Source organism: Papaver somniferum, chromosome 11 (genome assembly GCF_003573695.1).
Source record: "Papaver somniferum cultivar HN1 chromosome 11, ASM357369v1, whole genome shotgun sequence".
NCBI lineage: Eukaryota > Viridiplantae > Streptophyta > Magnoliopsida > Ranunculales > Papaveraceae > Papaver > Papaver somniferum.
In genome coordinates this window covers 44,045,612-44,059,713 of record NC_039368.1, presented here as the reverse complement: position 1 = coordinate 44,059,713, position 14,102 = coordinate 44,045,612, and the positions used below count along the sequence as shown (strand labels likewise).

Here is a 14,102-nt window from a genome sequence, read left to right as displayed (position 1 = left end):
GACAACACGGGTATATACAACATCAACCTGTGGAGAAAATGGGGGATTACTACAAATTGGAGTTGGAGTTGTGCTCTTATAGTGGTGATAATCTCACGATTGTTCACACAGGCCCACCTACTGTTCTTGATAACTGGGATAAGAGGAATGACTTCATTATCGACACTGGTAGACGAACCACCCGAGGTGATGAAAATTCTCCAGACTATATGAGTTGGTATAACAAGGTATCACATCCTTTGGTTATCCGTGAAATCAAATCCAACACTACTGCGGCGGGTTCAAGTTATAATTGTATCATCAAAGACAAACCAGCTGGTTATGATAGACTGGTGCGTGTTCTTATATTTTTGTTCATTTTATATTATTCTTATAAATCTTAGGTAATTACCGTTTGATGTTATGTCATTACGTATAAAAAACAAGTGAATAGGTTCAAGCGTGTTTCCAAAATGTTAACTGCATGCCTGAAAAGCGGAGATCCCATGCCAGCTGAGAAGATCAAAGAGGCTAGAGATCTAGTTGATAATATGGATAACGAAGATTATGCTGCCCAGTTTGGGGAGAAAGTCACGAAGAGGCATCCGCCCAAGGTGGCAGTATCAAAGACGGGTAAAAGAACTCGAGCTTCATCGAGCGCTGAAGGTGCTCCAACTGAAGGTGCTTAAACCCGTGGTCGTGTAGGACTGGGAGGTAGTCACGGTCGTAAAGTAAAGAAGAGCAGATAAATGACAATGATTTGTGTTGTACATTCGGAAGTTTGGGTAACTAAGTTAGACAAGTTCAAATGACAATGATTTGTGTTGTTAGACAACCCATATTCGGAAGTTTGGGTAACTAAGTTAACTTCCGATTATTTCAAGTTCAAAATTTGAAAAGTATCAGTTTTTCCCAAATTCTGATTTTTGGGCCATCGTACATTCGGGACTTTACAAAAAAAAAATTATCCTCTGAATATTACAAGTTCAAAACAGACCATGCCATGGCTCTAGGTGGTTCCAAGGGCCAACATAGAAGGTTAGACAACCCATATTCGGAAGTTTGGGTAACTAAGTTAACTTCCGATTATTTCAATTTGAAAATTTGAAAAGTATCAGTTTTTCCCAAATTCTGATTTTTGGGCCATCGTACATTCGGGACTTTACAAAAAAAAATTATCCTCCGAATATTACAAGTTCAAAACAAACCATGCCATGGCTCTAGGTGGTTCCAAGGGCCAATATAGAAGGTTAGACAACCCATATTCGGAAGTTTGGGTAACTAAGTTAACTTCCGATTATTTCAAGTTCAAAATTTGAAAAGTATCAGTTTTTCCCAAATTCTGATTTTTGAGCCATCGTACATTCGGGACTTTACAAAAAAAATTTATCCTCCGAATATTACAAGTTCAAAACAAACCATGCCATGGCTCTAGGTGGTTCCAAGGGCCAATATAGAAGGTTAGACAACCCATATTCGGAAGTTTGGGTAACTAAGTTAACTTCCGATTATTTCAAGTTCAAAATTTGAAAAGTATCAGTTTTTCCCAAATTCTGATTTTTGGGCCATCGTACATTCGGGACTTTACAAAAAAAAATTATCCTCCAAATATTACAAGTTCAAAACAAACCATGCCATGGCTCTAGGTGGTTCCAAGGGCCAATATAGAAGGTTAGACAACCCATATTCGGAAGTTTGGGTAACTAAGTTAACTTCCGATTATTTCAAGTTCAAAATTTGAAAAGTATCAATTTTTCCCAAATTCTGATTTTTGGGCCATCGTACATTCGGAAGTCTGGGTAAATTTTTGTCTTCCGATTAAAATCGGAGGATAAAAATGTTATCATATCCTCCGAATATATAAGGGTAATTTTGCCATTACGAATTACGCGAGATAAGGGTTGGCTACATTTTCCCTTTGGGTGACCTTTTTTGTTTTATTGTTGGCCCCTGAATCCTTTTGAGTGGCCCCTAAAAACGCTTATTTAACTAAGCCTTGCAAACCAGTTTAACTATTAGTAATTCTTTCTTCAACGAGTCGACTCAGTGACTCATAATTCCAGTCACCTCTGTAGGATGTGATCCACAAGGTATGATTCGAGTTAATGTTAGTCGGGGCAGACCTCTAGAACAACAAAGTTTTAGATTTCGTAAGAGGCTAAGGATGGAGATGGGAGAAAATAGCAATTCAAATTATAATCATCCACAACAAAGAGAGATTAATACCCATTTGAGTCGTTTAGGAGATACTGAAAATACTAATGTTCAGAATCAATTTCCTCATCCATCAGTTCAACCCAATTCTAGATTAGAAGGAACCCTAGATACCAATTTGCTTAGAGCTTATTTACAAATGGGTGAATTCGGTCTTTCAATGGATAATTATAATCATGAGAATATAGATCTGGCAATTGCTCATGTTAATAGAGGTTTAAAGGGTCCTCTCCAATCTCTCCTCAATCTTTATGAACAAAATCAGTTGAACCAATTTTCATCTTCTACAAATGTGGGTTCTTCTGAAAATATCCATGTTAATCTGGATGATTCAATTTTTTTCCCAAATTCTTATCCATCACAATATGGGACTGTTTTAGAACAAAACCACTTAAGGAGTCTTGGCAAAACAACATCTGGCACTGGTGAAAAGGTATCATATTTCTTTAACCTTCAATTTCCTTCATATTCTGTTTACTCTTTCAATTCTTTTGCTTTATACTACATTTATTCTGCTTCACATAGTTGGTTATTCAGTTTTAAAACAATGAAAGTGCTAGCTTGGAATGTCCAAGGATTTGCTTCTAAAGACACCAGAGATAACTAGGAGACATCATTAAAGATCATAATACATATATAATTTTCCTCAGTGAAACTAAAATTCATGAGAACAAAGAAAGAGCCTTAACTCAACCATTCGGTTCCCCTAATTCCTTGTTTGTTAGCTCAGTAGGCAAGGTTGGAGGTCTGATTTTACTATGGAAAAATGGATTCCCCTGTGACGTAGTATGTGTAAAAGATAATATAATACATCTTCTGATTACTTCTAATCCTGCAAAAGATGAGTGGTTGTTATCTTGTATGTTTGGATCTACATATGAAGATTTAAAAAGGACACAATGGAGTTTTCTGAAGGAACTCAGTGAAAATCTCAACCAACCATGGGTGGTTATGTGGGATTTAAATGTCCATCTTAAACCCTCAGGTCAGACTTCTACTTTAGCTTCAACTAATAATTGGGTTTGTAATACTATAGAAGAATCGGGTTTAATGGATATGGGTTATGTAGGGGGCAAACACACTTGGACAAATAAGTTAAATGAACAGGGATATAAAAGAGCAAGAATTGACATGGCACTGCACAATGTGAAGTGGCTAACTCAATTCCCTGACTCAAGAATATATCATCTTCCTTTTCTAGGTTCAGACCATTGTCCAATTTTACTTCACACAGAGCCAAAGATTTATGTTCGTAGGAATACTTGGAAATTTTATAGGTGTTGGCTCACTGACTCCTCATGTGCCACAATCATTGCTCATTCTTGGAATAATACTGATATAGGTCTCTCTCAAAAGCTTGCTGTCACTAGGAAAGAACTATCAAAATGGAAGAAGCAAAATTTTGATCATATAGATAATAAAGTCAAAATCCTCAAAAACAAGTTATGTCATATTCAAAACCTGCCAACTACTGATCATATCAATTCCCAAATTCAGCACACAATAGAACTGTTACATCATTGGAAGAAAATTCAGGCACAATATTGGCAACAGAAATCTGCAGACAAATGGGTTAAAGAAGATGATAATAACACAACTTACTTCCATGCAATGGCTAATAGAAGAAGAGCTAGAAATAACATAGTGGCTTTACGAGACCCAAATGGAAATTGGTTGCATAACAGACAAGATTTGGCAAGCTTTCTTACGAAACACTTTTCAGATATGGCTACTACTACTTTACCACAATTTCAGGATCACTCATTTTCACATATTCATGCCAACATTTCAGATGATGAAAATGCTGCCCTCATGAGTATACCAAATGCAGATGAGATCTATAATGTGGTTAAAAGTTTAGCTAGTTGGAATTCGCCAGGTCCTGATGGGTTCCCAGCAGGATTTTATCAAACTAATGGGAGACAGTGGGTCAAGACATCATTAATCTTGTGCAGGATTTCTTTACATATAAAAAAATCCCTTCTCAGATTAATGAAACTGCAATTTGCTTGATACCTAAAATTCCAAATCCCTGCACTCCTGCTGATTTTAGACCAATTGGCATGTGTAATAACAACAATAAAATAATTTCCAAACTGTTAGTTAGAAGAATGCAACCACTGATGGAGAAAATTATAGCACCAACTCAGGCAACTTTTGTTCCAATAAGATACATAAATGATAATATTATCATAGCTCATGAATTGATACACACTATGAAGAAAACAAGAAGCAAGAAAGGCATGTTAGCTCTCAAACTTGATATGTCAAAGGCGTTTGATAGAATTGAGTGGCCTTTTGTTGATAAAATGCTTGATTCAATGGGTTTATGCACAGATTGGAGAATGCTCATTCATCAATGTATATCAACCAATTCAGTTTTTATGAGGCTTAATGGTAGTCCTTGTGACAAATACATGCCTTCAAGGGGATTGAGACAGGGCGACCCATTGTCTACCTATCTCTTCATATGTGTTATGGAATATCTGACTAGGTCTCTTAATAGGGCAGAGTAAGAAGGAAAGATTGTAGGAGTATAAGCAGCAAAAAACTCTCCCTCAATAAATCATCTGCTTTTTGCAGATGATTGTCTCCTCTTTTTGCAAGTTGATGATAAAACTATTACTAATGTGTTGAACATTCTAGATAACTTTGGAAAACTCTCAGGGCAAATGATCAATTTTTCAAAAGCAGCAGCTTTTATAGCAGGTGATGTCACTGATGAAAGGAAGAATCAAATAAAAATCAAATTGGGAGTTAAAGAGCTGACTACCTCAGATAAATACCTAGGTCTACCAATTTTACTAGGTAAATCAAAATCAATCTCCTTTGCTAGTCTTTTTGATGCTTTTGCAAACAGATTACAAGGATGGAATCCAAAAACTTTAAATCAAGCAGCAAGAACTACTTTACTTAAAGCTGTGCTTAATACAATCTCATCTCATTACATGGGAAACTTTAAAATTCCATACTGTGTTATTAAGAAGCTTGATTCAATACAAAGGAGATTTTGGTGGGGGAACAAAACTAATAAAGGTATTAACTTTATTGCATGGAAGTCCTTCAACAAATCTAAAAGTGAAGGTGGTCTAGCCTTTCGGGACTTAGAACAGTTTAATAATGCTTTAATCACCAAATTAGCTTGGAGATTACGCACTGAGCCTGATCAGCTTTGGGTAAAAGTATTAAAACCAAAATACGCTCCTTACTGTGACTTTCTACTTCTGCAAGAGGATTACAACAACTCTTCTTAGATTTGGAAAGGAATAGAGCAAGGTTTAAAAATAGTCCGAAAACATCATAGATGGTTAATAGGGGATGGTTCAAAAAAATTGGTCTGGTATGACAAATGGATTCATGGAATGGATTCACCACCTACACCAAATCAAAATTTTGCTGAACCAGCAAGGATAGTCTATGTCTCTGATCTGATGTTGAGTAATCCGAGAAGATGGAATAGAGAATTAGTGTTTCGCTTATTTCCTCAGAGCATTGCACATTTGATAATCACAATGTACTTACCACAGCAAGGTGAAGATATTATTGTCTGGGAACCAAACAGAACAAGGTCCTTTACAGTTAAATCATCTTACAAAGCACTTACCCAAACAGAAGATAATCAAAATAATCACCAAATCAATCACACACAGATTATTCCTAAAACAGTTTGGCAACGACTTTGGAAAGCGGAAATACCTCATAAGGTTAAGTTATTTCTTTGGAAATGTTTAAAGGGTATCGTTCCAACTATATCAAAGTTAAGTAGATACAAACAAGGAATCCAAGTGATTTGTCCTTGATGTGGTGATAAAGAAGAAACACTGGAGCATCTTCTATTTGAATGCAAATATTCTTCCGTTGTTTGGTTTGCAATGAATGTAAATGTGTCTATGCTAAGATCTAATAATATTTCGGCGTCTACATGGATAATCAGTTGGTTTAACGGAGATCCAAATGTGGAGGGTGAAGATTATAACAGGTGGCTTCATACTCTCATGATAACTGCCTGGAAAATATGGAAAACACGCTGTGAGAAGGTCTTTCAAAATAAATCCGTTAGTACTTGGACTGTTATCAGCAATACTAGATGTTTATTAAAACAGTATGATTCCTCTATCCAAAACCATACGAAGGAAAAAATTAGGAAGCAGGAATATTGGAAGCCTCCAAGTCATGGAAATATTAAAATAAATGTTGATGCTTCTTTTGATGAATTATCAAAATCCCATGGTATTGGACTAATTCTGCGTGATCACTCAGGTACAAGCAGGGACATCAAAGGCTGCTACTTCAATGGAGGACTAGACGCTGAGCAAGCAGAGTGTATGGAGATAAAGGAAGCATTACCCTGGGAAAACACTCTATCGACGCACAACATAATTTTGGAAGGAGACTGTATAAATTTGGTGAAATCTATCAATGATGTTATCCTCATGTATTTTGGAAAAACCAGGGAATTGTAAATGAAATAAAGCATCTGCTAAGAACCTCTAATGTATCTGAAGTTAAGTACATCAGTATAACAGCTAATAACGTTGCTCATACTATAGCAAATAGGGCTAGAAAAACAAGAGCTTCGTTTCGTTTTTTGTATAACATCCCAGCAGATATATCTGCATCCTTAAGGGATGATGTTGTTAAACTTAAGTTATGTACATAATCTTTTATCTAATGAAGGTCTGTTTTCAAAAAAAAAAACTAGTAGTAATTCTCAAGGCTGCACATAGTCCGGTACAGTCCGGTTCTCCTATGGAACCGGTCCCTGTACTTGGTGTTTACCAGGACTGAAATTTGAGGACCGGTACCTGTACTTATACCTGGTGTTGTACTGGTACAAGTCCGGTACCGGGTTTTGTCCTGATTCAACAATATTCATCTAACAAGTAATAACATACACAGACGAAAACACACAACCAGCAAAAGTTTAAGGGAAATTCAGGCCATATTCTGGCCTATTTTTCTTCAGTTTTTCATTACATTTCACACATTTAGATCCTAACATACATCTAAGTAATTTCAAGCATTCAACAACATCATCTCATACTTGCAATCACATAAACTTAGCCTTCCAATCACCTGATTCACCCCCAGATCTCATTTTTCCACTCAAACCCATGAACATTATGACCATTCTTATATGGTTCTTTCATTCTTTATTGCAGCAACATCACCACCAAAATCCAACTTTATCTGATCTGAATCTTCTATACCAAATTGACCCATGTAATTCTCAATCTAACTCAATCCCAATCTAAATTGTATCTCAGAGACCCCAATTTTTCATCAATCAGCTTAAATCACAACAGCAGCAACTTCCTATTCTCTATGCAAATTGAAACCCTAATTCCTTCTCTCTTAAGTTCCTTAATTACTCATCATCATCAAGACAATTAAACCATCAACAGCTGCAACCTTCTTTGATTTTTTTTCGTTCATTTTGGGATCGAGATGTTCACATCAAATATATGAGATTAGTAGGGCAAGAATCAAATAGACAAAACAGGGGAAAATAGATAAATCGAGATTTACCGGAGCGCCGTTGGGTTCTATGGTTATGAGCTCTTTTTCGTTAGCATGATATTTAATCTCTCCGTCCATTTCTATGTCCTTCATGGTTCTAGACTCTAGAGTGGCTGTGTAAGATTGAATCTCCGTGGAATTGAATAGAGGGTTTATAACATAATTCCATCTACCTATTATCACTAAATCTGTTGTTTGCTTTTCATTCAAAATCTCAAACTACAACTACAGATTCATTTTCTTCTTAATCAAACATATTCGAAGTACCGACTGTGTAATTGTTTTTAGCAATTGATGGTACTGGTGGTGTGGCGGAGAAGAAGGTGGTGGTGGTGGTGAATCTGAGGGATGGTAAAGAAAAAGAAGAAGCGAACCATGGTTTTTACTTTTTAGTTCTGAGAAAACAAGAAGAAGAAAAGTTGTTTACTCAGATAGATAAGAATAGACGAGTATATACCTAGGATCTATGGCCACGATTACTTCTAACTAAAATATCTAACGACTATTATTCACCGGGAATTTTAGGCCGGTACATACCGGTACTTCCCCCAGAACCGGTCACTGTACCAGGTGTTGACCGAGACTGAAATTTGAGAACTGGTCCCTGTACAGTTTACTCGGTTCCAAGCCGGTACAGGGACTCTACACCGGTTCTTGTGCAGCCTTAGTAATTCTAGGTAAAATCCCACGAAAGTAACTGGAGACTTGTATAATTAGGCCGCAGAACTAGAATGACGCCTAAACTTGTATAAGTGATTAGGCTAACCCAAATGGGCTGATTGAGCTGCTAGATTTGCCAAAAAGTGTTAATCAAGAAAAAAGTGTGGGAAAAAAGTTAACACTACTTCTATCTATTTCTCTCTCCTAGCAAGTGCTCGCAGTTCAACTAGAAGCGAGATTGAAACGCTGAATGATTCAGTGCTGAAAAAGTGGTCCCAAGACTCCCAACGCTGAATGGTTCAGCGCTCACAAAAATCACACGGATCACAAAAATCATAAATTTTGATCTGATGGCTGAAATTTAAAGCGCTGAATGATTCAGCGCTTAAAAAGTGGTCCCAACGCTGAATGGTTCAGCGCTCACAAAAATCACACGAATCACAAAAATAACAAAATTTGATCTAACGGCTGAAATTTAAAACACTGAACCAAACAACGCTGGACAGTGGTCTCAGATGACGTGGACTGCTAATCTAGCTGCTAGATTAGCAATACCATATGACTTAGGAGGTTTCCCTAGCTGACGTGGATGGCTAATCTAGCTGCTAGATTAGAAGACCATAGGGGTTATCCTTAGGCTTAGCTTAGGCATAGTCAGCTACTGAGACCAAACACATTACAACAAAATGAGCCAATACATAAAACCTTCGAATTATCCTAATATAAGCATGATTGTTAAAAATGTGCAGAACATTCAAGGATTAGAGTTCTTTTTTCGGATAATGACAAATTAATATGGCAATTTTCTAAAAAACGTAAATTCACTATCAAAACAGCTTACAAGCTTCTGTCTGGAAAATACGAGTGTATTCATAATCCTCAAAACCCAGAACCCTTTATACAAGTCTCTTTGGAAGCTTCCAGCTCTTCCCAAAGTTCAGTTATTTTCTTGGAAATGCTATGAGAATATTTTGCATGTTAAGACTATTATTTGTAGGTACAATAACTCTCATAATGTGAACTGTAATTTGTGTGGTACTGTGGTGCCTAAAACTCCCTATCTCATTTTACATTGTCCTTTTGCTCAGGCAATTTGGTCTTTAACCCCTTTTTATAATGAAGTTGCACAGGTTAGAGATTCAACTTTGAATCTAAAAGAATGGTTTGGACATTGGTTATCCTCCAATGCCCTTAACAATAAAGTTGTTGATGTGTTCTCAATTGCTTGGAGTATAAGGATAGGTGTTCTTTAGTTTTCCAGGGCAAAAACTTGCATCCTAGCACTACGGAGAGATTAGCTCTTAAGATTGTGTCTGACTCAGAACCTTATCTTAGAACTAAACCTGTTGTTCGCATAACTGCCAATGAACCTTCAGCTGGAAATGACCTGATTTCTTTAGTTTCTTCCTTGCCTGATGATTGTATTATTATTTATAGTGATGCATCTTTTGACATTAATACTAATATGTCGGGATCTGGTTTGATTATGAATGATATAACATGGAACTACATTGGTTGCAAAACCATTCCAGGAGTAGCTAGGAATGCTGAAGAAGCTGAATATTTGGCCTTACTGGAAGCTTGTATGTGGGCGAAAGAAAGGAACAAGAGGAATATATGCTTCTTCAGCGATGCTCAATTAGTAGTAATTTCTTTCAATTCAAATAATAACCAGTTGTTCTGGTACAGTAACACTATTGTACATGATTGCAAGTTAATTCAATCCTATTTTTCATTTTCTAGAGTTGAATTTCTTAAAAGAAATCTCAACAGCATGGCTGATATAGCAGCTAAGCACTGTAATAAATTTAGAGTTCAGGGAGAATGGTGGGGTATCATCCCAACTTTCCTGATCCAACATCTGTAACTTCTCTGGTTCAATGTCATTCATTTTTTTTAGCAAAAAAAACAACATGATTGTTACTTTATTGGTCTAGCACGTGGCCACTGCCTTCCGTGGAAGATGGCCTTGATCTGAAAACTGTCAATTCAGACTTGAACTTTATCAATTGTGTTTTCAATATTGATGCTAGAACAAAGGTGTTCACAACTTTTATGTACGAAGCTCTCCCTATGGTAACAGAAATTTTCAATGTAACTTTGTGAGTCAGATTAGTCAAACTATAAGTTGTCCTTGGATAATTGCTGGGATCTGAATTTCATCCTTAACAGTTCTGAGAAATCCGGTGGTAATCTTTTTTTTTTCCAAAATAAAATAGTCAAAAATAAAAATATATTTTATTTGTGCTTGATGTTGCTTATGATTTTGTTGGTCCATTGGTTCATGATGTTAGTTTTTCTGGTAGTTCTTTTACTTGGGATAATAGGAGACGCGATAATGAAAATATGACTTGATAGGGTTTTAGAAATGAATAGTGGTTCAACTTCTATCATTTAGCTCATGTCTATCATTTTGCACCTATGTCCAGTGACCATATCCCTACAGTGTTTACTACTACTAGAGATCATAATCAAGCTAAGAAGCCTAGAAAGTTTAATTAATGTTGGCTTAGAAACTTCATATGCAAATCTATTGTTGGTGGTAATTGGAAAGTCTATTGTTGGCTTAAACATAAAAACTGCTTGAAACAGGTTAGTCAAGCTCCGGAATATTGGAATCCCCATTCGTTTGGTCATATCCAATCTAATATTGCTAGTATTAAAAACCAAAATCAACAGCTTCATGCCCACGGTACTATAACTCATAGTGGCTCTAGAATTAGTAACTTACTAGCTCAACTTGATCATTAGCATAATATTGAAGAGGGTTTCTGGAAACAAAGATCCGAAAAATGATATAATCAGATTTGATGATAGAAATAGAGGTTATTTTCATTCGATAACCAATTACATAAAAATAAGAAACCAAATAGAAGCAATTCAAGATCTTACTGGTATTTGGTTAACTGAAAAAGATGACTGCTAATTTACTTCAACATCTCTCTATTATGAGAAGATCTAGTAACCCTGTTAATGATAGTATTTTTTTATAATGCACTAATTTGTGATTATGATAATGCTTATTTAATTAGATTTCTTCTTATGATAAAATTAGAAATGTTGTCTTTAAAATGAAATCATGGATCTCTCTAGGTCCAGACGGCTTCCCGCCTAGTTTCCATTAGAATATATGGAATATCATAGGTAATGACATAGTGAAAATGGCGCAATTTATCATGGTAACTTCTTATTGAAAGAAGATAATCACGCTTTCATGTCCCTCATACCTAAGGTTATTTGTCCCAAAAATGCTTCCTACTTCAGGCCCATTAGTTTATGCGACAATTTTTATAAAATCATATTCAAGATTAACAATAAACTTAAGCCTCTCTTAAACAAGATCATTATCCCCTTCCAAGCTACTTTTTTCCAAAATAGAAGACAATGTTGCCATAGTGCATGAGCTTTTTGATACCATGAAAAAGTGCAAGTCTAAGAAAGGATTGTTAGCCATAAAGCTTGACATGTTCAACGCCTTGCTGAAATGTTTGCATACTCTAGGCTTTTGTGAGGATAGGTAACATCTGATTAGTCAATGTGTGACCAGTATCTCCTCTTATGTGCTTCTAAATAGCTCTCACGGTGAGCAGTTTTGTCCTTGTGTTAGTCTTTTTTTTTTTTTTTGCAAATGATTGTTTCATCTTCACAAATTCTAATCCCACTGAGGTAAGAAGGCTCAAGTCAATTATTGAAAATTTTAGTAAGATTCTGGTCAAGCTATTAATTTTGACAAGCCTGGACTTGCTTTTTTTTGCAGGTGATTGTATCATCTTAGGTGTACCACTTCTGCTTCAAAAATACAAGTCAAAATCATTTTCTAGAATGTTGGATAAGTTTAATAGCAAGCTGACCTCTTCGAAATGCAAGCACTTAAATCAACCAGGTAGAAATATATTGATGCAAATTATTTTAGTTCTCTAGCCATTTTTTAGATGCAGTTCTATAATTATTAATGGTACTGTATTTGTTCAAATATTATGATCATGTACCATACGTTATTGTAGCCTCGAATCATAAATTTTACTTCTCTCTCTTTACTCAATAGGGGCCATGTAATGCGGATATATAAAAATATCATCTCCATTGCATTTTCTATGTGAACAACAAACTTAAGTAAAGGCATCAAATTATTTGCACATGGAGTCAAAAAGAGGCCATTTAATGCACACACTTTTGTCTCGGCCCTGCATAAACAATAATAATCAGTAAGAGATAGTATTGTCCTCCGAAATCCAATTAACATCACTACCACACCTTACCCGGCCCTGATAAGAATTAAGAAGGTAGACTAATCACATAAGAACGGGTATCAGTTGTGCATCAAAACATTTATACCTCATTCTGGAGATTCACCTATAATCTAATTCAAAAAATTACAAAAATCATAAAAATATAAAAATAACAAATAAAAATCAAATATGTGCGCTCAAAAATATACCTGGATAATTTAAGGTCTACCTTGAAATATATTTTGAAAAATCACGATATCAAGCCTTTCTTCATGCTTTTTATAAGTTTAGATAACCATTGATTTTAAATTGATTCATTTCCGTTGTTGCTAGCTTGACTGGTCACTTTTATTGCCATCTTTTTTTCTTTAATATTTTTGCAATTTGATTTTTTTCGGTAAGTAAACTTTGGATTAAACTCGGAAAAGAAAAATTTTATGTGTGGGGAGCTATCTAAGATCATCTCGCCCTGGTGTATATTGTAAAGTACGGTTTGGGATTTGGGTCATCCGGTGTTGAGATTATGAAACAGTTGTAGTTGTAACATATTATGTTTACAACGTAACGAATTCAAAGGCACAAAAGTTTTGGATTAAATATATCACTAAATGGGTTAAGATTTTTATCTGTAATTGATATACATGCACAAAAATATATAAAAAAATACACTTGGGTGATGTATTGTACAATTGGAAAGCACTAAAGCAATAGCTTTAGCCTATTCCCGTTTTTGATATTTTTTATTTCCTGAATCTGAATGGTTTGCTCTACTATAATTGTACGATCTTTGTATATTTCATTTGTTCATTACCTTCTCAGTGTGGAACTGATCTTTTTCAATACAAGCCCTTTTGGAGTCAAAACTTATCCAAAAGAACGAACATGTTTTAAAAATAAATATACTTTAATTTTTTTCCATAATTATCCTTAATTGTAGGGAAGTTCCCTCAACCATAACATAAGAAAGATTACCAAGTGGCACAGAGGAGTGATACGTGTCACAACAAGTTTATACTTGAGAAAAAAAAATGCCACAACATAGGATTTCTGGTTTGGAAGATTTGGATGTTTTTAAATTTATTGACATATATCCATACGTCACAGGTTAGAGATACTGATTGGAAAATGCGCAACATTATTGTATTATATTTTGCAAATTATTATCACATTCATACAAATAATAATTGATATCAAATGGACACATTCTTTAACCACGTGAAATCAGTAAAAAGAAGACAAACACACTACTATTAATAATTGACATAAAGTGATAATTAAAATAAAATGCAACATAGCGTCAGTAAATGGTAGATGGATATCATCAGCTAAACTGGTTTTACAATGAGAATGATAGCAGCAACAAATGTTAGTACTTGGGTTGGATTTGCATGGACGGTCCTGTTTTTGGTGTTGTTATTAATATTTGTTGTTTGTTTGATATGCAAACCACAATTACTTATATCAAACCGACCAAATTAAACATAGATATCAAAATAATCT

The 14,102-nt window shown here is 35.3% G+C and overlaps 1 protein-coding gene across 1 annotated transcript; it reads left to right on the top strand.

Moving 5' to 3' along the window:
* Positions 1-4,316: 4,316 nt before the first annotated feature.
* Positions 4,317-5,447, top strand: LOC113324353. The gene is made up of 2 exons (XM_026572670.1): positions 4,317-4,554; positions 4,777-5,447. The coding sequence occupies exons 1-2, from the start codon at positions 4,317-4,319 to the stop codon at positions 5,445-5,447; spliced, it is 909 nt and encodes a 302-aa protein (XP_026428455.1).
* Positions 5,448-14,102: the final 8,655 nt, after the last annotated feature.